The sequence below is a fragment of the Muntiacus reevesi genome, chromosome 15 (genome assembly GCF_963930625.1).
Source record: "Muntiacus reevesi chromosome 15, mMunRee1.1, whole genome shotgun sequence".
Classification (NCBI taxonomy): domain Eukaryota; kingdom Metazoa; phylum Chordata; class Mammalia; order Artiodactyla; family Cervidae; genus Muntiacus; species Muntiacus reevesi.
In genome coordinates, this window is record NC_089263.1 from 65665292 (window position 1) to 65690112 (window position 24821).

The window sequence follows — 24821 nt, forward strand, 5'->3', positions numbered from 1 at the left end:
CACCTCCAGCCTCCGCTTTCCCCTGCGGGCAGCGCCCGGGCCACCGCCATCCTCGGACTTAAGCCCACACAGCGTGGCAGGTTCTGCCGCGCCTGCGGAGGGCAGGCCGGTGCCTCACCCACGGCCCTTGCACCTCGCTGTCCTGGGCCCGGACCGCCAGCCCGCCCCACATACCCCCTGCCAGGCCCCCGACGCCGCCCCCCAACCCACCGTCCGCGTCGGACCCCCCTCCTGCCGCGCTCGCGGGCGGGGCCTCCCCGAGGGCCCTCTGGGCACGGCCACCCTGTCTCCTGGCCGGTTCCTCGGGCCGCCGTCCAGGGAGGAGGTGCCCGCGCGGAGGCGGGATGGGGACCCGCCGCCGTCCAGGCGGGGCCGGGGGGCAGGACAAAGACCCCGGGGCCGGGCGCGGGGAGAGGGGGCTAGCGGGCGGCGGAGGCCGGGCGCGGGGAGCGGGCACGCGGCGCGCGCGGGCGGCGGAGGCCGGGGGCGCGCGGCGCGGGGCGGGGCGCCCGGGAAACGGCCCCGCGGGGGGCGCGGCGGCGCCCAGGCCCCTCCCTCGCGCGGCCCCTCCTCTTCCTCTCCCGCCCGCCCGCGGCCTCGGTCCCTGCGCGGCCTCGGCGGCCTCGGCGGCGGCGGCGGCGGCGGAGCAGCGCGGCCCCTTTAAACCGCCCGCCCCCGCGCCCGCGCCGCGCCCGCGCCGCGTCCTCCCGGCCGCCCGCGCCGAGCCCCGCGCCCGCCCGGCCCAGCCCGCGGCCCCCGCCGCCGCCGCCGGACATGGCCGCCAACATGTACAGGGTCGGAGGTAAGGCCGCCGCCTGTCCGCCGCCGCCTTTATGCGCCGCGGCCGGGCCCCCGCCGGGCCCCCGCCCGGACCCCCGCCCCGGGCCCCGGACCCCCGCCCCGGGCCCCCCGGACTCCCGGCCCCCGGCCCGGCCCCGCCGTCTCTGCCCCCGGCCGGCCTCGGTCCCAAACCGCCGCCCCGGGCCTCGCCATCCCCGGGGCCGCTCTGCACCCCGCGCCGCGGCCCCCGTCCGCCCCCTCCCCCGTCCCCCTCCCCCGCCCCATCCCCCCGTCCCCATTCCCCCGCCCCCGCTCCGGTCCCCTCCCCCCTCCGCCCCTCCCCCACTGCAGGCCGGCCTGCCGGGCCATCCCTCCTCCCCCGGCCGCCCGCACCCCTCGTCTGCACCGCACCCCGTCTCCTCCCCACTCCATCGTTTCTGAGCTGCCTGCCCTCCACCCCCACCCCGGCCCGGCCACGCTCACCGCGGCCCGAAAGGGCCCCTGGGGCCGCCCCGCTGGAGGCAGCGGGGACCGGGGCCGAGCTGGGGGGGAGGGGGCGCTGTGCCCACCTGTTGGGGGCGGCCTGTGGTCTGCGAGGAGCTGTGGGGGATGCCAGCGCCCTTCTGTGCGGGGCTCTGGCCGGAGCCCCGCGCCCCCAGCAGAGCGAGCACGTGGTGCGGGAGGCCCGCTGCCCTCCGGGGTGGGGGCTCTGGGGCGCAGGAGTGAGGAGGGCCCCCGGTGTGCGGGGCTGGCTCAGATCTGGGGTGCGGCCCGTGGTTGGACCACGTCCCGCTGGAGCCCAGGGCCGCTGAGGGCTTGGGCCTGGAGTATGCTTAGGGGCTGTGTCCTGGGGGATCCCCTCTCCAGGGCCTCAGCAGCCTGTGGTCACCGCGAGCGTCTTTCCAAGACACCCCAAACTTTTTGCTGCTTCCTGTTTCCCCAGAGCGGCAGGGAGGTGCTTTGCAGGGTGTGGATGAGCCAGGTGGTCCCTGCTCAGGATGCTGAGCTGGCCGAGGCCCTGGGGGCTCCCCTCCTGGGCTATTCCTTCCCCCCTTGGGTCCCAGGAAGCTCCTGGTGTTGGGTCCTCCCCACTTTGTGGGGGTGCTCTAGGAGACTGCACTGCTGGTTTTCCATGGGGGTCCCACCTGGTCCGTGGATTCACAGGGAGGTGAGGTTCTGAGAGGCCCACTTGCCCGGCTTTCGTGGAGCGTGTCAGGCCTGAGAACGGCCCCGGCCTCGCTGTCCGGGTCACTTCTGTGCATGGTTGTTGGCCAGCTGACCCCGAGGGCCAGGCCAACCGTGTGACCTTGGGCGCACACCCCCACCCGGGCAGTGGGTAAGCAGGACACCGACCAGCCCGTCAGGCCCTCCCCGTCCTCTCTGGCTCACAGGTGGTCGCGGGAGTGGGGGCCCGTGTCTGCTGTAGCACAGGCCCTGGGTGGACACGTGGGGAGCGGGCTGGCCTGTTCACTTCCCACCCTTGCCTGTCCGAGCAGGGGCAGTGCAGGAGGGCCCCCCGGGACTGACTCGCCTCCTCCGTGCTGGCAGCCCCCAGCCTCCGCCCCCCGCCCAGGTCTCCCGGCTGCCCTGTCGACACTCCTCCCGCACCATGTCCTCTCTCTTGCCCGGCGTGAGATCCCTCCGGTTGGCCCACCCTTCCGGCTTGCCTGGTGCCCCTGAGGTTTACCTGGGCAGAAGCACCCTGCACTTGTGGTCTCCTCTGCCTTCCCAGGCTTCTGCCCTGGGGCCGCGTTGGGGTGTTGACTAAATGAATGAACGGAGGCGCGCAGCTCCCGGATGGAGACTGGAGGGGGAGGCAGTGGGGGCTGGGGGCACTCTGCCGGCCCCCGCTGCACCGTGGCTGCCTGCCACTCAGGGTGGGACCCCCACTGCGTGCTGTGTCTGCCCCTCTCAGGCCACGGGCCCCGCAGCCTGCACTCGCGTCCCCCCTTCGACATGTGGGCTCCGGGCCTCCTGTCTGTGCACTTGGCCAGGGCCTGGCCGCACTCAGGCCTTCCTGTGCCTCAGACCCCCGTGTCCCCTGAGGGTCCCGGAGGCACTCCCGGGGCCTGAGCCAGAGGGCCGCTTCCCCTTGGACTCCAGGTTGGTCCCTGCTGTTCCGTCCCCCACCTCTGGACGGGATCCCGAGGCGCTGTCCCCTGGGTCTGCAGGGCCGGTGGGCAGGGTGTCGGCAGGTTGGCATCCTGTCCCGAGGAGCCGCCGGCTTGGGGTTGGGGGCCGCCGTCAGGGCCTCTCAGGACCCAGACGGACAGATGTGCGTCTCTCCCCGGGGCCGGACCCCGCTGGGCAGGGTGCCCGGCCTCAGCACACCGCAGGGGCAGAGCTCGGCTGAGCCATCTCCACGCGGGACGCTCCGCCAGAGCCGCTGGGTCCAGCACGAAAAAGTACAGGGCGCCCGTTAGGTTTGCATCGCGGATAAAGCACGTCTCAGCGTCCGTGAGTCCCAAGTGCCGCACAGCGGGACACACTGGAAGGTGGTCCGCGGCGCCCAGCCTCTCCCGGGCGTCCTGCGTCCTACCTGGCAGGCTGTCGCGAGGCCCTGCCAGGGCGTCTGGGCGGGGCGAAGGCACGGCCGCAGCTTCGTGCCAGCTGACCGGCTGGGCGGAGTGGGTCAGCCTGGGAGGGACCGGGCCTGGTTCTTCCCCAGGAAGTGGCCCGGCCTGGACAGAAGGCCTCTTGGGTGGCGGGTGGTGGAGCGAGGCCTGGATGCTGGTGCCTGGGTCAGGGTCCGCGCCCCGCCACAGCGGGGGGGTGGGGGGGGCTGTGCTCTGCACGAGGGCGGCGGGTGCCCATCCAGGGCGGCCCTGAGCTGCGGGCACCGCAGACGCCTCCTTCTGCCTCTCCATGAAGGCAGAGCTGATCTGTCAGGCTCCAGGACAGACGGAAGACCCGCGGCCCAGAGCCACGGGCGCCTCAGTCACTGGGTGGTGGGCAGCTGTGGCCGTCTCCCCTGTTTTCTCCTTTTTTGCTCATCGTCCCGTGTTAACACCTGTTCTCCTGGATAGCTCGACTTTTAAAAGGTGACAGGAACCCCCCGCCCTCTGGGCAGCTTGACAGTGCCCCTGTCACCCCTGCTGATCTTTTCTCGTCTGTATTCTGCCCTCTTGTCAGAAACGGTTTTGTGGTCGTTTGTTTACCTTTTTACGAGGTAAGATGTTGCCAATCGGGAAAGCTGCGCACACTTCGGGGGCGGCAGGGAGAGGCTGGGGACCGTGGCGAGGGGAGTGGCAGCCTTGGGCTCTGGGCCGGAAGCGGGTGGACCACTGTCACGCGCGCCCTGCAGCCTACCCCCTTGTTGGGGATCTTCTGGGGCCTTCACGATCCTCTGAGAGGAAAAAGCAGTCTGGAGTTGCAGTCTGGGGTTAATTGGCGAGGAGCTGTGGCTCAGGGATGTCTGACGCAGGCCCTGGGTTGGGGCCGGGCCGGGCAGTGGGCGCCCTCCGGTCGGCGGTGGCCTTGCTGGGCACCTGGGCTTGTGGGCATAGGTGCTGGACTTGCCAGGGCTTAGGGGGGCTTGGTCGAGTTTGGCGCAGGGCCCCCTTCTGGGGCTGAAGTTGGGGTCACTGTATGGATTTGGGGCTGCCCTGAGGCCCTGGTCCAGGCCCTGCCTGCGACTCGCCAGCCTGCCTTCTCCTGAGTCTGGCGTTCTGCGCTGTCCTCTGCCTCGTGCCTCTGCGCCCCCAGCACCCCTGCCCATCTCTCCTCGGAGAGCAGGTGGGCTGGAGTTTGAGGGCAGCAGGGCCGCTTCCCTGGGCCTCCAGGGCCCCCGTGTGGATGGAGGAGGCTGCTGGCGCTGTGTCCCGTCGGGCTGTTGGGGTGACTTCGGGGCGCGGGGCCTGGGGAGGGCCTTGCAGCCCCAGGCCCCTCCTGGCCACGATCGTGGGCAGCCAGAGGAGATGACCCTCCTGGGCAGCAGCTCTGCTCGTCTCCCCCGCTTCAAACTGCAGGATCGACTCCCAGCACCTCGGAGGCCCGTCATCTGGCCCTGCCCCCAGCTGGCCCGTCGCAGGCCCGGGTCCCTCTGGGTTACTCCCAGCTGGATGTGGGGGTGAGGGGTGCAGTGAGCCTGGGGGGTCCATGCCCGGCACCCCGGGGGGCAGGCCCGCTGCCTCACACCATCCACAGGGTGGGTGTCCAGGCGGCCCCCTGGGCTCCCGGGGGTCTGTCTGCGGATGTCGGGCAGGGGGTGCTCCTTGGGGGGGGAGGCCTCCTTCTGTGTGAGGGGGCCGGGGTCGACACAGGGCCGCCGGGGGTGGCGGGGGGCGCGCTCTCGCGGGCACCGCGTGAGCTCGGGCCTGTGGGTCCGTGTGTGGGTCAGGGAGGGCCCCGCGGGGCCTTGACTGGGGTCCAGGTGGGGACAGTTCTGCTCCTTCACCCAGAGAGAGCTGGGGGTGTCTGAGCTCAGGCCTGGTGCCCGGCCCAACCCCCTGTCACCTGTCACCTCCATCCTCTGTCCATCCGCCCTCTGGAGGGAGGCCTCCAGGCAGGGCCTGGCCTCCGTCCAGGGGGTGTGTGCGCGGGAGGTCTGGCCAGAGAGATGGTGTGGCCAGCACAGGGCGCGAGCGGGGTGTGTGTGCTGGGCCCCAGGCCCGTGGGGTGTGGCGAGTGAGCGTGGAGGTGGGCCTGGGGGTTGGGGTCGGGCTCCTGCAGACTCCCAGCTCCACGGGCTGAGCCTCCGCACGTACCCCCGCGGGGTCTGCGGGCCCAGGGCTGGTGGAGTCCCGTCCCTGAGGTGCTGACGACCCGGCCCTCCAGGGGTCATGCCGCCTTCCTGGGGGGGCCTCCCTTCATACCTCCCCCAACCCCCACCACGTCGCTCCTGGCCGCTTGCGTTTGTAAGGCCGCGGGTCCCTCAGGGTAATGCTGACCAGCGGAGCTGCGAGCAAGCGGTCCCCCGGCCTGAGGACTGGGCCATTGGAGGTTCTCGTGTTTCAGTGGGCCCAGCAATGCCCTGAGGTGCGTCCAGGGTCCCTCAGCGCCGGCAGGCTGCAGCCGTGCGCCGGTGGTGTGATGTGAGCCAGGCACGCACCTGTCAGTCTCCGAGCCGGGCGCAGAGAGCAGGTGCTGTGCTGATCCCAGAAGAAAGCGTGGCCTGAGGCTGCGGGAGCCTGGCCCTGGCCCTGGCCCTGGCCCTGACCTCGCCCTGACCTCGCCCTGGGCCAGTGGGTCAGCCCTGGAGAATTCAGCGTTAGTGGTGACTTCAGAAACGCGATTACTGTGGCTAAGGGATTTTTAACATCGAAAGCTAGGTGTGGCGAAGTACACTTTTACGCAGCCTTTGTTGTTCAGCTCTTTGATTTGAACAGGTGTGTGGTCTCAACAGGCTGGGGGGGCCCCGGCGGCCAGACGGCTGGCACGACCCGCCGGCTTCGCTCTTGCTTTGTGGTCAGCCCCCCATGCCCAGCCCGGCCCGCAGCCCCGAGGGGAGCCTGTCGCTCCCGACGCCCCCGACAGGGTGTCACGCAGCGTGTCCAGGGCTCGCCCAGGTGTGGGGAGCGCCTTCCCCTGCAGAGTCGGTTCTGTCGAATGGACATGTCACGGTGGATTCAGCTGTGGGACGTCGGGTCTGGAGGCCCCAGCCCGGAGGCTCGTCAACAGCAGAGGCAGCTTCTTGCAGTTTTGGAGGCTGCTGGTCCCTGGACGCGGTCCAGGCTGCCCCCTGCAGACCTGATGTTTCGGGAGAGCCCACTTCCTGGCAGGGAGCTCTGGGGGTCTCTAAGAGCACGAACCCCACTTCCGGGGCTCACCCTCAGCCCTTCCCAGAGGTCCTGCCTCCAGATAGCTGGCGTCAGGGTTGGGATTTCAGCGTGACGTGTGAAGGGCACGTTCGCGTCACCGCAGAGTCATTTCCAGCTTCTGGTGACTGCGCGCTGCGCTCTGCTGTGCGTGTCATTTGTCGTGGTGAGAGTCCCGGGCCCTCCACACCCTGGCCAGCTGGGTCTCATCAGGCCAGTGACTCTGTCGAGGGTCTGGCAGGCGAGCAGGGCGCCTCCAGTCTCCCTGGACCGAGGCGTGAGGCATCTTTCCACCTGTTGACTTGCCCCCTAGTGTCTGGACAGGTGTCCGCACGGGCCCTCTGCCTGGTTTCTGAGACTGGGAAGAAGCTTGCTGCTGAGTTGTGAGGCTTTATGTGGTATATGTTAGTTCTTTACTAGATATGCGTTGTGCAAATTTCCCCTTTTATAATTTACTTATTTTGTGTATAAAATCTGCCAACCCCGAGGTCATAAAGACCTCGTCCTGTGTTCTCGTAGAGTGTTGATGGTTCCGGGCTTTACTTGTGAGTGTGTGACGCGCTTTGAGCTCACTTGTGTGTGCGGTGGAGGCGAAGGTCCTTGGCTTCTTCCTCTTTGCACGTGAGTGTCCTGTGACCCGTCTCCACCTGTTAGCATTCTGACCCCCGATCTGGGGCTGTCCAGTCACAGCTGTTTGCCTCCCCGCACCGTGTGGGTCCCTGTAATTTCACAGCAAGCCTGGCTTGTCCTTTTCCTTTCAGCTGCACTTGAAGCTCGCGAGGCCCGAGTTCCCCCAGCGGGGGTCGAACCCTGGGCAGTGACGGCGCTGCGTGCTAACCAGTGGGCGGCCAGGAAGTCCCTGACTTCAAGCTGCTTCCAAATTATTGCATCTGTTCTGTTGTCTTGGATGTCCCATGTAAAGTAGGATTGTCTTACTTTCCTACAGAAAAAAACTGGAGTTTTGCTTGGGATTACGTTGAAACTGTGGCTGATATCAGTTTGGGGGAAGGTTGGCATCTCTTCTAGGACAAGTCCCTCCTGCAGGGCCTGGCAGGCTGTGGCCCGCTGACTGTTCTCCTGTGACTCACGAGCTAAGAATGGGTCCTACATTTTTAAATGGTTGAGGGAAAAAAAATGAAAAGAATACTTTAGGACAAGTGAAAATTCCATGAAATTCAAATCTCAGTGCCTATAAATAGAGTAGAGTTGGAACGAGCCATGCGGCTGTTTGCCCGTGTCCTCGGGCTGCTGTGGGGCCTTGACGAAGTCGAGCTGCGGACGGTGAGGTCGTCTGCCCGCATGCCCACCTGTCTGCCCGCCCGCCCATGGGGCCGTCACTGATCACACCCCCACGTTGTACTGTCAGTTTCCCAGAGAGCGGAGCGCTGGGCTTGGGCCGGTCCTCGCAGTGTGCGTGTGCCGGGACCGCGTGTGTGTGCGCGGGGACAGCGTGCGTGGGGACAGCGTGTGCGCGGGGACAGCGTGCGTGTGCAGACAGCCTGCGTGTGCGGACAGCGTGCGTGGGGACAGCATGCGTGGGGACAGCGTGCATGGGACAGCATGTGTGTGCGTGGGGATAGCGTGTGTGCGTGGGGACAGCGTGCGTGGGGACAGCGTGTGTGTGCAGACAGCGTGCGTGGGGACGGCGTGTGTGGGGACAGCGTGCATGGGGACAGCGTGTGCGGACAGTGTGTGGGGACAGCCTGTGTGGGGACAGCCGCAGACCTTCCAGGTCAGAGAGGGCCTGTTACAGCTGATCCTCCTTACAAGCCCATGAAGACGACACACGGGGGTGTCCACGGAACATTGGCCGGGCAGGAAAAGCCAGTCCCTGGCTGTGACATCCCTGCCCCATGCTGGCGGGCGGCTTCTCAGGCTGAGGGCCTGGAGCCCTGGGGTCGGGAGCCTGGCTCTGTGAAGTCTGCCTGCAGGCACAGCCAAGATGCCCAGAACAGCTGGGAAAACAGCCTGGTGCCAGCAGACACGGACTCGGCTGGGACGCTGGGTGCACCTGGCTGGGCTCAGGGCGGCCGGGGCTCAGGTCTGGGGGTGTCTGCCAGGGTGCTTTGGGGCAGGTCAGCACTGGGTCTGAGCCCTCCCTGCCCACCCGCAGCGCCGAGGGGAGCGGCCGGCTCCTATTCTTGCCCGTGTGTCCGTCCCCTCCTGCCCTCAGGCGCCTCAAGGGTTCCCGGGTCTCAGGCCGTCAGACTCGGGCCGACCCTCACCACCAGCCGTCCTGGCCCCCGGCTCGCAGACAGCAGACCGTCTGACCTCTTGGCCTCCATACGCACGCGAGCCGGCGGGTGGGACAAGCCGCTCCGTGTGTGCGTGCACACACACATGTGCCTCTTCCTGCCGTTGGCTCTGCTTCCCCGGAGAACCCTGGTGGTGACAGACCTGTTAGAGGGGATGGGTCGACAGAGTGGGGCATGGCTGGACACCCGGGCAAAGTGTGTGAACACGCCGGGCCGCTGCTCAGCAGGCGCTTCGTGCAGAACGTGAAGTCTCCCGCTTCACCCAGCCTGTGTGTCCGCCGTGCACCGCGTCTGCCTCGTGGACTCGGCCGTCTGTGATCGTATCCGAAGTGGAGGCTGCATTTCTTGACTTGCCCTGCCCAGAGCGAGAGGAATGGCTCTCAGCCATTTCAAACGCGGACTGCTTTTGGACATTAGATTTGCTGCACCTTTGGTAACGGTCCTCTGTGAATTCATCTGAAAAGGACGTAAAACGGCACTTACTGCAAATCTGTGCGTTCGTTTTGGTGACAGCCGATGTTGTCTGAATCGCCAGCTGCCCTGTGTAGGCCCCTCCTGTCGGAAGGTGAGATGGGACCGGCATTCGGACCCACGTTTGCAGCGGGTGTGTTCTCTGAGCTCAGGCCGTGGTGCCGGGCGGTGGAGGTGTCCAGGTTTGAGAAGCTGCTCCGCCGCCCACCTCTGAGGCGCGTCCCCTGCCGTGGCCCAGCCTGGCCCAGCTTTGGGTTTGGTGCTTCGCCGACAGGATTCTGAGAACCCGGCAGAGCTGCACTCGAGCCTCAGCTTAGGATCCTTACAGCAGACCACAAGCAGCAGAGTCACACTTCCCGCCGTCTCTTCAGGGTTGGAGACAGTGTGACCACACGTACCTCGGCATCCAGGGTGTTCCCCCCAGCTGCTCATGTAGCCAGGGCTGGCCTGGGGCCTGCTGGGCTGACCCTTCGCTGCACAGACGCTGAAAGGAAAGGTCAGAGAGGAAGCTCAGCACGTCTGACACGAATGTACTCGGTTCAGCTTTCATGCTGGCAGACGGATACTGGTGTCTGGGTGCTTCCTGTGTGGAGAGATGCTGAGGCCGCGGCATGGGCCGGTGTTAACAGGAGTGTGGCCCTGGGTTTTCACGATGAAGCACATGAACTTTGAGCCCTGCTTAAATGAACTGCACGCCCCCCCCAACAGAATTTCTTAGTATACCAGTATTTTATCACAAAAAGTGTATTCAATTATTTTATTTTAGATTTCATTGGCAAAATGTTTGTGGAAATGTATCCTGTAAATAAATAACCTAAAGCGGTATCTTTGGTTTCACTTCCTGTCCTGCGAGGCCTGCAGTCTTTACTGTCAGGCCCTTTACCGGAAAAGGTTGATGGTCTGTGTTCTAATGATACCTCATAGGTTACTACTTATTTAGACTTTATTGGTTTTTCTCACTAGTGTTTTGTAGCTTTCAGCACACAGATCTTTGCACAGGACTTTTGATCTTTAAAGATTCGTAGATTGTTAAATTGATACCTCAGCGCTGAAGTATTAAGTGGTACTTGTTTTTTTTTTCATTTGTTAATTTACTGACCCTTGGCTGCACTGGACCTTGACTGCCGCCCATGGGCCCTCTCTGGCTGTGGTGAGCATGGTCTCCAGGTGTGGCTTCTCCTGCAGAGCTCAGGCTCAGTCCTCGCGGCCTGCGGGCTTAGCCGCTCCGTGACATGCGCCGTCCTCCCGGACCGAGGATGGACCCTGCGTCCCCTGCGTTGGCCGGCAGATCCTTAACCACTGGACTGCCAGGGGAGTCCTGTAGATGGCGCTTCTGACAGACTTGTATCCTGTGAGCTCGCTAAACCCTCCCTCGGGAGCTGCTTGCTTTTAACAAGAGAAAGCAGGTTTATGGAGCAGGCTGGCCTGGCCTGGCCGCTGGCGACCGAGGTCCCTCCAGCAGGCCCCGCCCTCTCAGTGCCCGCAGCTGTTCGGCCGACTGGGAATTTCTCTGTGGACAGCCACGTCGTCTGCACAGAGATCTCTCTCTTCCTTTCCAAGCTGCACGCCTCTTGTGTATTTGCTCTTTCTGCTTGTGGAGCCAGCCGGGTCCCGTGGGTGAGCAGCAGGGGACGGTGGGCGCCCAGTCCCGGCTCCGGCTCCATCAGAAAAGGTGGCGTCACTGTAGATTTTGGAGAAGCCTGCTAGCAAGCGCGGTTGTTCCCTGGACTCCTGGTTTGCATCTGAGTTTTATCAGGAACTGTTCAGGTGTCGTCGGCTGAGGTGGCTGTGTGGCTTTTCGTCCTTACTCCGCTGCTGTGACCCCCGGGTCGGGGGTGTGGCCCCATCCAGGCTGCCAGCCTGGCCGTGCAGAGGTTGCGCCCTGGGGTGGGGGGCTCCACGCTCTGGTCCCCGCGGTGCCAGTGGGGGTGTCAGGGCCTCCTGAGCCCCAGGCCTCTCCTCCAGTGCTGCGGGGGAGTGGACCTGTGGTCAGTCTTCCCTCTGCATTTGGTGGTGGGGGGGTTCTCTTTTCCTTCCGTCTCTGTGAGGCTGTTACTTCTGAATTCAGGTCCTTCGTGGGTGTCCCTGCAGCCCCCCGCGCCCCGTGGCGGCTCAGGGTCAGGCCACTGGGCCCACCCCTCTCCTGTCCCATGTCTGTGCCCACCTTGAAGCCTGCCCTCGGGAGTGCGGGGCCCTTGGAGTGTGGCCCCTGCCCCTCCGCCGGCTCCCCTGTCCAGAGAGCTGGACGCTTCCCGGGACACATGGCGCCCATCTGTCCCTCCGCTGGGGGCGGGTGGGCTGTTTCCAGTTCCTGACATGTAGGAGCAATTCTTTCAGGTTTAATTTGCTTTTTATCTGGTTTCTTAGAGTGAAAGCTTAGATGGTTGATCTGAGGCTTCTTTGTAAAAACGGCTTTACTGGGTAAATCTACGTGTGATAAAGCCCGCCCACCACACAGCCAGCCCGCCCTGGGGACCCCACCCCGTCAGCCCGGATGGGCACACCCGTCCTGTGACCCCTCTGGGGTGCTGTCCATCAGGGGTCACCTGGGCTGCGTGTGAGCCTCAGCAGAGTCCCGCCGGGGCAGGCAGGCGCCCATGCCCGCGGGGCCGGCGACAGGCCATGGCTGAGCTGTCAGCCGGTGGTCTGGTGGCTGTCCTGGGGTTCCCTGGACAGGCTCCCCCGCTCCCACTGCGGGCCTCCCTGCGCCCACCCTGGGACTTTGGGGACACGAACTTCTGTTAGGGGAGTTTGCCCTGACCTGAGGGCTGGGACCCGGCTCCCCTGGGTGCCCGGCCTCCTCCCGCCCCAGTGGGAATCAGGACCCGGTCCGGCGCGTCTTTACAGGGACGGTGGTGGGTTGCCAGGGCCCGGGCTGGTGCGCATGGGAGTGGGGCTGGGGCCTGGCAGCCCCTCCCTGTGCTGACGTCTCTGGGGCCCCCGCCCATCCGGCCCAGGTGCCGCCCCCACTGCGAAGATGTCCCAGGGGGGTGAGCTGTGGACCCCCACCTGGAGCGGCGACTCTGCCTCAGCGTACTCCCCCCACAGCGAGGACCCTGGGGAGGGCGGTGGGGGTCTCCGCACAGCTGACATGCCCCCCCTAGCGAGGACCCTGGGGAGGGCGGTGGGGGTCTCCGCACAGCTGACATGCCCCCCCCCAGCGAGGACCCTGGGGAGGGGTGGGGGTCTCCGCACAGCTGACATGCCCCCCCCAGCGAGGGCCCTGGGGAGGGGTGGGGGTCTCCGCACAGCTGACGTGCCCCCCCCCCCCCCAGCGAGGACCCTCCGGAGGGCGGTGGGGGTCTCCGCACAGCTGACATGCCCCCCCCAGCGAGGACCCTGGGGATGGGGGTCTCCGCACAGCTGACATGCCCCCTCCAGCGAGGACCCTGGGGAGGGGTGGGGGTCTCCGCACAGCTGACGTGCCCCCCCCCAGCGAGGTCCCTGGGGGTGGGGGTCTCCGCACAGCTGACATGCCCCCCCCCAGCGAGGACCCTGGGGAGGGGCGGGGGTCTCCGCACAGCTGACATGCCCCCCCCAGCGAGGACCCTGGGGAGGGGTGGGGGTCTCCGCACAGCTGACGTGCCCCCCCCCCCCCCCAGCGAGGACCCTCCGGAGGGCGGTGGGGGTCTCCGCACAGCTGACGTGCGCCCCGCCCCCCCCAGCGAGGACCCTCCGGAGGGCGGGTGGGGGTCTCCGCACAGCTGACATGCCCCCCCCAGCGAGGACCCTCCGGAGGGCGGTGGGGGTCTCCGCACAGCTGACGTGCCCCCCCCAGCGAGGACCCTCCGGAGGGCGGGTGGGGGTCTCCGCACAGCTGACATGCCCCCCCCAGCGAGGACCCTGGGGATGGGGGTCTCCGCACAGCTGACATGCCCCCCCCAGCGAGGACCCTGGGGAGGGCGGTGGGGGGCTCCGCACAGCTGACATGCCCCCCCCCTCCGCCTTTGCAGACTACGTCTACTTCGAGAACTCCTCCAGCAACCCGTACCTGATCCGGAGGATCGAGGAGCTCAACAAGGTAGCGCGCCCGTCCCCGCGGGGGTCCTCCCTGCAGCCCATTCGTGGGGGTCCCCGCTGGCCTGGCCGAGGGGGGACGTGGTGGGCAGAAAAGGTGCGGGTAGGGCGCCCCTGACCGAGGAGTGAGCGTGAAGGGCGCCCCTGCCCGCCGCATACCCGCACCGTCGGTGACCTGGGCCGGCGCCCCTGAGCCCTTCCAGCCCCCGGGGCTGCGGTGGGCGCGGCCTCCAGAAGGGGGTGGGGCCTGTCCCTGCAGAACGCCCGGCCCCGCCGCCTCTGCCCTCGGGCCTGCTGCTTCTCCCTCCCGAGTTCCCGAGGGGTGGCTGCGGCCCCCTCCCCGGAGCAGCTCTCCGGGAAGCGCCAGGTCTCCCGTGCAGGCGAGGGGCCGCCACGCTGGGCAGGTCAGGGCGCCAACCCCCCAAGGATCAGACTTGGCCACAGCTGCACCCCAGCTCCAAGACCACACTCGCCGGGACCAGCCGTGGGCGGGAGATCGGGGGCCCCAAGCCCCAGCCCAAGCCTGGCAGCAGTGAGCCGGTGCTCCCGGGCGGCCTCAGGCCGGGACTGGGGTCTGGCCGGGACGTGCAGTGGGGCAACCTCACTTTTGGAGCCTGGGCCCTGGGGTGCCTCCCCTGCACCCTGCTCACCGCCTATTGGAGCCATGGGCGAGAGGGCTCCCCTGTGCCCACTGCTGCGACGGGAGCAGGCGGTCACCCCCACGTCGGGGGCGCGGCTTGGGGCCAGGCCTCTGCCCGCAGCATCTCCTCGGCCGGTGGGGCCGCAGCAGCCGGGGTCTCAGGGCAGCTGTGGTGCCCTCTCCGGCTGTGGCCTCTGCAGCCACGAGGCAGGCGGACCCCGGGGGCTCTGCAGGTGAGGTGGGGGGAAGGCCGCTCCCAGGAGCCAGGGCGCACAGCCGTCTGCCGTGAGGTGACTGGTCCTCAGCTCCGTGCCCTGCCTGCCTCCCCGCCGTGGGGCACGGGGCTCAGTCCAGGCTGGAAAGGCGGTCACAGCCTGGGCAAGTGCGGCTCAGGCAGGGGCTGCAGACTGGTCAGCTGGAGGGCTCTCCCCAACTGTGGCCGGGACCCCGGCAGCCTCGAGCGCATGGGGAGGTGGAGAAGGGTGATCTCCGGGGTCAGACCTGAGCCGCTGTCCCAGGGAAATGCCTGCTCTTGGCCAGAGGCCTGGTGGGCGGGAAGACGTAAGGACAGCTTCCTCCTGAGGCCTGTCACGATGACCGGGGACAGGGCTGATGCGGGCGGAGCTGACGAGGGAGACAGGTCAGGCGCACTGGGCGCCCTCAGGGGCATGGCCGCTGCTGCGGTTGGTTGGGCTGGGAGACTTGGTGAGAAGCAACCCCTGGAAGGTATCGCAGAAACTGGGATGAAATCACAGAGAGAGAGATCAGCCAAGTGGAGGCTCTTCCAGAGGCCCAGCGGCCAGCCAGCAGGGGTCAGAAGGACAGGGGCCTCGCGGAGGGACAGGCGGAGAAGTGACCGGGCAAGCGCTCCCCCGCCCCACCTGCCCCCATGGCCTTCCTCCCAGAGCTGCAGGTCCATCCAGCCCCAGGACACCAGATGCCCCAACAGAAGGGCGCCCTGCAGGCCGCTGACTCGTCTCCATGCCGCCCCCCCGCAGTGGCCTGGGGTGGTGCGTCCCGGCAGGTGGAGCAGACCCTGGAGTGAACTGTGACGGGTGGGAGGGAAGTGGGGCGTGTGGCAGGCAGGGTTGTCCCCACACTTTACAGCTTCTCCATAAAGAAGAGCAAGTGGACAGTGAGCTTTCTTTCTTTTTTTTTTTTTTTTGGATTTTCCAAACTTTAGACAGTGAGCTTTCTTTAAGAAAAGTGCAGCTGTTATCGTTCCGCGAGTTGGGGTCTGCGTCTCTGCAGGGCCACCCCTTCCCCTCTGCCTCCCGCGAAGCCCTGACCCCGCAAACCCTCCTTGAGCTGCGCCTGCCACCCCCTCCCCTGGCCCTCCCAGGACTCGGGGCTTTCATGAGCTTGCAGAGGGATTGCTGCGTTTCCTCCTTAGAAGTTTGGGTTTGTTTGCTTTCATGGAGAGTTGGGTCTACGCCACTGGAGACGATCGCTGTTCTGAAAGGAAAGGGAAAGGCCTGCTGTGGGTGTGGGGGGCAGACCCTCGGGACAGGGGTGTGAGGGGGTGGCCGGGAGAGGCCAGAGAGGACCGGCGGGCTCCCTCCTGGGAGTTAGGAGGCAGGTTTCAGAGTGAGCTCAGAGCGTGGGTGCGGGAATCTCCGCGAAGCCCAGCAAGGAGGACAAGTAGGCGCTGCCGAGCCCGACAGGACGTGCCCTGCGCCATGCTGTTGTCCTGGTGGAGGACCCCGCAGGGCGCCTGCTCCCGGGCAGGGCCCCCCGGCCTGTGGTGCACGCAGCTGGTGTGAAGCTGGGGGGCACACTCAGCGACGGGGCCCTGAAGACTTGAGCCTAAGCGCTCCGCGGTCGTCCTCCTGGCTCTGTCCTGTTGAGGTGCCGGATCGTCTGCGTCTGTCAAGGGCCCCTCCCCACCAGCTCAGCGGATGACCTCCAGACTGTTTCTAGGGGTGGCTTTTTGGTCTGGGAAGCACAGCTCGCAAAACTCAGGATGCCTGAGTCCTGCAGGCAGCGTCCCGACGGGCCGTGCTCCCACACTCAGGACAGGCACGCCACCTGCAAACATTCTGAACCTTAGTTTTCCCTGGAGACGTCTTGGTTCCCGTTACATCCCTCGTAGGCTGGAGGGAGGCTGTGTGCTCTCCGAAGTCCTTGTGGTGACCTTGTAAAGCAGCAGAGGCGGTAACAGTTACCGTAAAACTTTCTAAGACTGTCTTGAAAGATTCCTGGTCTAATGGAGTTGAATAACTAGAAGTTAAATGGTTTGTATAAAGGCAGTTTAGTCTAATGTGACAAATGCTGCCATATTTTAAATTCTACGGAGAGTAAGATTGTGATACAGTCCTTGTATTTTTATTGAAAACGTTGTAAACGCTTGTTAGTTTTAAAAAACGCCTCCTTCGTGTGAGGTGAGCACCTCTGGTTTCGCTGCATCCCGGCTGCCGCTTGGTCGGTGCCTCGTGGGCCTTGGCAGCCTGATTGTCCGGGCCACGGCAGCCGCTCTGGCCCAGACGCCTGCGTCCCTCGAGGCTCAGGCTCTGTTGATGGGGTGGCAAGGACCAGCACCCCGTCCTCAGTGGTGCCCGTCTGGTGCCCGCATGCGGGGGTGTGGGTGGCTTTAGGTCCGCTGTGCGTCCCCCCCTGCCCAGGGCGCCCGGTCCCTTAGCTGTGGGCGTGGGCTCCGCGTGCATGGTCCCTCCTCCCGCCCGAGGTCCTGCGTGGGGCCACCCCCGCGAGGGCGCTCAGAGCCCGCCTTGCTGTTGCAGACGGCCAGCGGGAACGTGGAGGCCAAGGTGGTGTGCTTCTACCGGCGCCGTGACATCTCCAGCAGCCTCATCGCCCTGGCCGACAAGCACGCCAGTGAGTCCGCCGCCCGCGCCGCCCCGGCCCCCGGAGGGCCCGCCGCTCCCGTTCCGGGGCCTTCAGTGGGGGCGGGGGTGCTGTCCATGTCCTCGGGTGGACCGTCCCTTGCACAGTGCAGGGGCCACAGGCCTGGGGCGGGCCACGCAGAGTGGGTGCCGGGCTGGTCGTAAGGGAGCAGCCGGTGGTTTGCTGGCCTGGTCCTGCCTGCGTGGGCTCCGGCACGCGTGTGTGCCGTTTGTCAGCAGCGTCCTCGTGGCACGAGCCTCTGTGCAGTGCTGTGCGCAGAGGGGCAGGGTGGGGTTCAGGGCCCCTGGCCCCCCGAGCACCTGTGCCCACTGGCCTGGTACTGCCTGCGGCCTCCGGGTGCTGAGCAGAGGAGCCGGGTCCTGGGGGCGCAGGGTTAGTGGGCCGGGCCCGTCCGCCCTGTCCCGATGGTCAGGGCCCCGAGGCAGGCCGTGGGTCTGTGGCCCGGGCGTAGGCAGGGGCAGGCGATCTCCGTGTCGCTGCCCAGCCCTGAGTGACCACAGCCCGGGCCCTCGGTGCACGCCCACGCAGGCGCGCACCTGCTCTCAGGCCCCGGGGGGCTTGGCCAGGTGTTAGGTCATGAGACCTGCAGGGAATGGGTCCCACTGAAGGCGGGAGCTGGCGGGTGGGGAGGCCCCCGCACCCAGCTCAGGGCAGGGCCTCCATTTCGCAGGGCTGGGCTGGAGGGACGTTGGTCCACCCTGATGCCTGGGACCTGGCCTGGCGCCAGGGGAGTGGGGAGGACACTCGGGGGCCCTTCTGGCAGGAGGGATACGGGCTGGGTGGGCGCCCATTGCGTGGTCGGATCCACTGCTAGAGCTGCTTCTGGGCCTGGAGCCAAAGGCACAAGCTCACGCCCCGCTCTGCTAGCACAGACGCCCCGGGTCCAGGGGCCTCCCCAGAGCAGGAACGCCCTCCCACAGGTGTGTGGGCCTCCCGCAGAGCTGTCCTGAGAGTGGACCTCGCCTGAGGAGCCATGGGCACGGGACAGGTCCTTCCAGGAACCCCAGAGCGAGTGCAGGGCTCAGGGGAACCTGTGGAGTGTGTGGGGTGAAGCCCCGGCTCTGAGCCCAAGGCCAGGCCTCGCTGGATCCTGGAGGCAGGGGTTTTGGCCCAAGGGGCCATGTGCCCCTGGGTTCCTTGACGCTGGACACTGCAGCCCACTCACATCTGCAGGTCCTTGGGGAGTGGGCTCCGGAGCCATGCAGAGACTCCTGGTCTCCTGGGGATGGGAGGATGGGCTGGCCGCAGCACCAGCCGCCCCTGGGCTTCAGCGTGGCTCCTGGCTGCTCCTTGCGTTGCTGATGGTGGGAGCCCTGGTGGGCCAGGGTCAGAATGGGGAGGGCAAGGTCTGCGGCCGTGACACGGGCCCTGTCTCTGGCCCCGGCTCCTTGCTGCTCTGCCGGGCCAGCGGGGCCGCCTCTGGATGGCATGAGCGTGATCAGTGTGGGTTGGGGGCCATGTCTGAGCGCGGGTGAGGCCCTCGTGTGGGGCTGCCCTGGGGCCCCCAGGGAGGGGCAGGGCGTGACACAGCCCGCAGTGTGTGTGCCCAGGTCCCTGCGGCCCCCGCCCAGACAGCCACGGCCTAGCTGCCTCCCCAGCTGCCCGCCGCCTGGCCCCGCCGGCCGCCCTAGCTGTGGACGCGTTGGGGGCGGGGTGGGACCCTGCGTGGCTGCCACAGGGGGGCAGCAGAGGGCCGCAGGACGCACGGGGCGAGCGTACTCTATGCAGCCTCCTGTGGGTGGAGGGTGGTCTGGCTGCAGGCTTGGCCTTCCCCGCCCCCCTGCACAGCCCCCGACCACTGCTGCCTTCAGGGGCACCCCGGCCCCAGGCCTGCCTGTGCCGAGTCCACATTCTGGAGGACCCCGGCTGTCCCCCATGTGCCAGACTTCCGGGCTCTCCCTGTGGGCACAAGTGTCCCAGCCTTGGGGGGGCAGCCGAGGACCCCAGGCGGGACACGTGTGCCGCTGATCTGGCTTGGGGACCCATCCCGCCCCCGCCCTGCCCCCCAGGCCTGCTTCTCGGGAAGGTCTGGCTCCCTCCGACTTTGCCGGGACAGGCTGGTCTGGGATCTGCTCGGAGGCATGGGCGGCGTGGGCGTGGGGGTGGGCAGGGCCGAGGTCAGCTGGGTGGGACGTCCTCTGGCTCCGGCCGGGTCCACCTTGCCCCCAGCCTCGCCCCCTCAGCCAGGCCGGGCGCTGCGGCTGACCCGCCGTCTGGGCGCTGTCTGTCTGTTGTATAGCGCTGTCAGTCTGCTATAAAACCGGATCGGGGGCCGACACCGGCGAGGAAGGTAAGAGCTGCCCTCGCAGGAGGGTCCCAGCGCCTGTGCGCCGGGCTGCATGCCCGTCCCTGCTTGCCCGCGGCGAGGTGTGCCCGCGGAGGCCCTGCAGCTTGGCCCTGAGGGGGTTCCGGTGCAGGGAGGGCTCGGGGCACGGCTGTGGGGTCTTTGCCCCCCGGCCCTGGACGTGCAGCAGTGGCTGCCTTGTCTCCCCCGTCTCCCCCCGGCCAGCTCAGGACACGTCCTCCTTCCTGATCGGACACCCAGGCTGCGGACTTCTGGGGCGGCTAGGCTAGAACCAGCGCTGCCCAAGCGCCTGCCGGGGCCCCGTGGGGGCGGGGCCTGGGCCACCAGTGAGTGGGTCTGTTCGGTGGCCTGAGCACGTGTCCTCTGTGTCCTTCAGGAGAAATAGAGGAGGAGATGGAGAACCCGGAGATGGTGGACCTGCCCGAGAAGCTCAAGCACCAGCTGCGGCATCGGGAGTTGTTCCTGTCTAGACAGCTGGAGTCCTTGCCCGCCACGCACATCAGGTACCGCAGCCCGGGGCGGGGAGCACGCGCGTCGGTGCCGCGGGCCCGGGGCGGGGAGCTCGCGCATCAGGTACCGCAGCCCGGGGCGGGAGCACGCGCGTCGGGTGCCACAGGCCCGGGGCGGGGAGCTCGCGCGTCGGTGCCGCGGGCCCGGGGCGGGGAGCTCGCGCATCGGGTGCCGCGGGCCCGGGGCGGGGAGCATGCGCATCGGGTGCCGCGGGCCCGGGGCGGGGAGCACGCGCGTCGGTGCCGCGGGCCCGGGGCGGGGAGCTCGCGCGTCGGGTACCGCGGGCCCGGGGCGGGGAGCTCGCGCGTCGGGTACCGCAGCCCGGGGCGGGGAGCTCGCGCGTCGGGTGCCGCGGGCCCGGGGCGGGGAGCTCGCGCGTCGGTGCGGGGAGCTCGCGCGTCGCGTGCCGCGGGCCCGGGGCGGGGAGCACGCGCGTCGGTGCCGCGGGCCCGGGGCGGGGAGCACGCGCGTCGGTGCCGCGGGCCCGGGGCGGGGAGCTCGCGCGTCGGGTACCGCGGGCCCGGGGCGGGGAGCTCGCGCGTCGGGTGCCGCGGGCCCGGGGCGGGGAGCTCGCGCGTCGGGTGCCGCGGGCCCGGGGCGGGGAGCTCGCGCGTCAGTGCCGCGGGCCCGGGGCGGGGAGCTCGCGCGTCGGGTACCGCAGCCCGGGGCGGGGAGCTCGCGCGTCGGTGCCGCGGGCCCGGGGCGGGGAGCTCGCGTGTCGGGTGCCGCGGGCCCGGGGTGGGAGCACGCGTGTCGGGTGCCGCGGGCCTGAGTGGGTGCGGGGGAATGCCTGCCTCCCCTGACGCACACCCTCCTGTGTCCTGCCTTGCAGAGGGAAGTGCAGCGTCACTTTGTTGAACGAGACCGAGTCCCTCAAGTCCTACCTGGAGCGGGAGGTGAGGCTCCCTTGCCCCCTGAGGGGCACAACTTGTCCTGCCTGGGGTGGGGAGGCCCGTGGCGGCTGCCGGAGTGCCGCCTGGGCTTCCCCAGCTAGGCGGGTGCCCACCCAGCCACACTGGCCGCCGAGTCCCAGCCACACTGTGACGACCCAGCACTGCCGGCCGGGCGACCGCAAGTGTCTGACTTTATGAAACAGAAGTTCTCAGTGCCACCGGGGCCAGGGGACCAACCTCGTCCCACGGGTGGACGGGCCTCGCGGTGACGCCTGAGCTCCTCACCCTGTGGCCGCTGTTCCTCCAGCCGTGACCCCCAGGGCGGGTGGTTCTGAGGGGCTTGCCTGTCCAGCGCCCCCTCTCCCAAGAAGCATGATGATCAGAGCCGTCTCCAGAGGACACATGCGTGTCCAGGGAAGACGGTGGGCCAGCAGGGGTTGCCGCAACAGGGCTCGGGCGTCACCCTGCAAGGGCAGGCCAGGGCGTGGCCAAGGGGCAGGGTCCCCTCCTCGCATGTCCAGGGGATACGCGCTGCTGGCTCCCAGGGGACCTGCCCACGATCCCTGCAGCTCCTGCAGGGGTCATCGCTGCGGGCAGCACCCTCCCCAGGCAAGGCCAGGCTCTCCAGGACCCCAGAGGAGTGCGCGAAGGGGGCGGTGTGAACTGGGAGTGCAGACGGCTGCAGTCCCAGTGGTCCAGCGAGGGCGGCCTGGTGCGCGGCCTCCCTGACGCCTGACTCAGGAGTTGGAGAACCGCCAGGCGATGCTGCTTGGAGTTGACGCAGAGGAGCCGCCGGGGCAGCCTGGGCCCCCCGGGAGCCCCTGCCTGCCTGCCTGCGGGAGGCCTGGTGCGGCCTGGGAAGGTGGCGGGCAGAGGGGGGCTGTGGCCCCAGGCAGCTTCCCCTGGGGAACAGACGCGCGGTCTGCAGTTTGGAAAGGTCCCCCTGGTGGCAGCCGCCCGAGCAGTAAGGTGGGGGGCTGTCTCTGAGCAAAGGCGACTGTGAAGCAGCCTCGGGAGGCACATGGGCCCCGCTCTGGCACCTGCGTGCGTCTGCGGGGTCACAGCGAGCGTGTCCTGCTGGTCTTCACCTGTCTGGGGAGTGGGGGCCTCCGAGGAGGGGGGTGTTGGCTGAGGCGAGGGCAGCTGGCAGCACAGGCGCACAGCTGCAGCCCACGGGACCTACCCCCAGGAGCCCTCGGCCCTGACCTGGGAGCAGCCCCTGCCCGCTGCCGCCTGTGGGAGCGAGGGCTGCGGAGGAACAGCCACACAGGAGTCAAGAAAGGCACAGTGGGGGCTCGGGGCCATGTAGACCCCGCGGGACACGGTGAGGCCCCAGGGGAAGCCCCGGGTCTGCAGGCTTGCTTCTGAGAAGCCCAGGCCAGCTCAACGTGGCTTCCCGGGGGCCAAGGAGGGCGCATTGTGCCTGCTGCCCCCTGGGTGTTCCTGGAGCCGGCAGGAGGGTGCCCATGGGCTGGGAGCCGCCAGTTCTGGGCGCTGGGCCCGGGACGTTCCGTTACGTGGCCGCTCTGTGTGCGTCTCCTGTGACAACTGCACGGGAACCCTGCCGTCTTAGAGGCCGAGCCCAGAATCTGTCAGATTTGTTCCCAGATGTCTTCTGAGTTTTGTTGCTGTCAGATGCTTCTATAAACTAAATTTTCGGACTTGCTGCTGACGGGCTCGAGGCGATTTGGGGAGCTGCCTGCAGCCGGGCCTGTGGGCTCTGCGTCTGAGCAGGTCGCTGGCCCCGTGGGCGTGGCCGCGGCGCTGTGTGCCGACACCCCCGCCCCGTGCTGCTTTCCAGGACTTCTTCTTCTACTCCCTGGTCTACGACCCCCAGCAGAAGACCCTCCTGGCGGACAAGGGGGAGATCCGGGTGGGGAACCGGTACCAGGCGGACATCACCGACCTGCTGAAAGAAGGTGGGTGGGCGGCGGCAGGCCCAGCACCCCCAGCGCCTGTCGCTGGACCCTCTGTGCTGCCTGGAGACTTTGTTTCCTTTTAGCAGTTGTTTTCATAACTTTTTATAAGCTCTTTTTCTGTTCAAAGAGCTTGTTTGAGCCATTGCCGGTGTCAGTGACTTCTGGGGGACAGTGCTGTCCGCGAGGCCCTCGTGCTCGGGGAACGCAGTGCCCGGCTCCCCTGCCTGCTCAGGCCTCCAGCGGCCTGCGGGCTGTGGGCGGGCCTGACCCCTTCCTGCAGCTCAGCCTGTCCCCAGGCACACAGTGCAGGGGAACTCGGGCCCTGGTGACCCCCCGCCCCGGCCTCACTCCCTGCGGGGGCCCCAGGGCTAACCACGGGCCTGCCATGAGCGGCCCGCATCCCTTGGGTGGCGGCCACACCGAGGCAAGTGGGGCTGACACGGGGCCGCGGGGTCCATGGTCGTGGGCATCCTGTCCCCTCCTGTCCTGGCGCGGCTCCATGAGGCGGGCCTGGCGGCTGGACCACGCGTGCGCTTGGTCTCAGGGCCCTCGGGCGCCTTGCTCTCTCCGGAGCCTGTGTCCCCGCAGAGCTGGCCCCGTGTGCGGTGCACAGGCCGCCTGGGGTCCCCGCGTGCCTCAGGGAGTGCGTCGCGGCCGCCTCACGTCCTCGGGCGGCCCTGGTGCGTGTCCCTGTGTCAGTGGGGCGCGGGCCGGGCCTGGCTCCCCTCTGCACTCTGCGTCCCGGGAGTCCCCTCTGCGGCCGCTCCTCCTGAATCCCCGGCTGCGCCACCCGCCCTGGGCCCTGCTCTTGGCCCGTGTGCACACCTGTGCCACAGCTCACTTGCCCCTCATCCACACGCTCACACCTGCCTCCCTGTCGGGCCTCGGTCTCCGTCTGGGGCGCTTGCTCATCTGGTCGGGTGTCAGGGAGGCACTGAGCCAGGCCCGTGGGAAGCGGGTGGCGGGGCGGCTCCCCTGTCCGCCCCGTGTGTCCGGCTCCATCGCAGGCGGGCCTGGCTGCGTCTCCCTCTGGCCCTGTGAGCACTCGTGTCATCCTGGGGGCCCCTGCACCACGTCTCCCACTGGAACAGAGCCGGCCGTGCTGGCCGCAGACCTGTCTCCAGGGTCAGGCATCCTTCAGGGTCCCCGGGGGTCCCCAGGCCTGCGCTCCTGTGGGGTGGCTAAGGGGTCCTGGTGAGGCCACCAGAGGACGCTGGTGGTTGGAATGTCCAAAGAGCTCGCGTTGCCAACCGCTCGGGTGGTCAGCAGGGATGAGCCTCTGTCCTCAGGTGCCCTGAGCGAGCCCTGCCGCCTGGGCGTTTTCCGCTCCTGCCCCGGGGGCCCTGGTGAAGGCCTCAGCCTGCCGTCTTCCCGTGCTTCCCAGGGCGTGAACCCTGCCCGTATGAACCTGCGCCCCGGCCGTGAACGTGTGTGGCAGCACAGAGTGTGCTGTGATGCTGCCTGCTGGCCAGCGTGGCCCTGGGACAGGTGCCACCACGCCCGGGTTTCTGGGCCTGGCTGCCTGGCCACGTCGCTGGCGCCTGGATCCAGGAAGAGGGTCCCTGCCTTCCCTGGAGAGGGTCTTAGTGCTGAGGCGCTGCCGGCGGGGACCCCACCCGTGTCCGTCCTCCAGGCACCCCATTGCATCCCGCAGCCCCAGCACCCCAGGCTCTCGGATCTGCATGCCCCGTCCCTGGGTCAGCCCTGCATGTCTGCGGTGCTGGGCTTCCCTCCCGTGGACCCCTGGCCCAGCGTGCCCCTGGAGCCCGCCAGGGTGACCTCCCCAGGGCGAGGGGGCACATGTCTTCCCGGAGACTTTCAGCCACATCCAGCCCTGCTGACCCGCACCCACCCCAGGCTCCATGGGATTTCCACGTGTGTGGGGGGTCCTGGGCCTGGAAGCGGATTCCCACCAAGAGGGACTGTGGCTGAGGGTGTCTGCAGATGTTCAGCCCGGGCGCCCGAGTTGAGTGTGGGTGTGACGTGTCCCCCACGCCAGGGTGGGCATTCTCCGGACCCTCCTTGTGGCCCCATCCCCCCTGCTGACCAGAGCACATCGGCCCTTGGCATGGGTGCTGCCCAGGACAGAAGCGTCCATGGCCGGGCCCTTGGCCCCCCTGCACCACCTGCATGCTGAGGGGGAAGACGCCCTGAGACGAGGCCTCTGGCCTCAGGGCCCCAGGTGGCGGGCAAATGTCTGCTGAGCTGGCATCAGCATGCTGGTAGTTAAGGGGCTCGACTGATCAGATCCGAACTGCCTGCCCCTCACCCAGCGTCTGTGCTGCCGGGGCCCTCCCGGTGGCTCCTCCAAGGGCCTGGGAGCCCAGACCTGGACCCCACTCCAGAGGCGAAGGCTTGCCCTGTGACACGCTCGCCCTGGAGCACCGACCCGACCGCATCCGTGTGTGTGTGT

At 67.9% G+C, this 24821-nt stretch overlaps 1 protein-coding gene across 3 annotated transcripts in view; it reads left to right on the plus strand.

Annotated features, from left to right (window-relative positions):
• Nucleotides 1-607: 607 nt before the first annotated feature.
• The window catches only part of MTA1 (metastasis associated 1), a 33408-nt gene continuing 9194 nt past the window's right edge, over nt 608-24821 (plus strand). For 2 of the 3 annotated variants that reach the window (XR_010659209.1, XM_065906994.1), the window contains exons 1-7: nt 608-802; nt 13216-13283; nt 16658-16751; nt 19021-19071; nt 19463-19589; nt 20429-20492; nt 22291-22408. Coding sequence is in view for 2 of the 3 variants with exons in the window: in XM_065906994.1 (XP_065763066.1) it covers nt 775-802; nt 13216-13283; nt 16658-16751; nt 19021-19071; nt 19463-19589; nt 20429-20492; nt 22291-22408 (550 nt within the window). In the remaining variant the exon portion in view is untranslated. The remainder of the gene's footprint in view (nt 803-13215; nt 13284-16657; nt 16752-19020; nt 19072-19462; nt 19590-20428; nt 20493-22290; nt 22409-24821) is intronic. The other variant, XM_065906995.1, reaches the window with a different exon arrangement.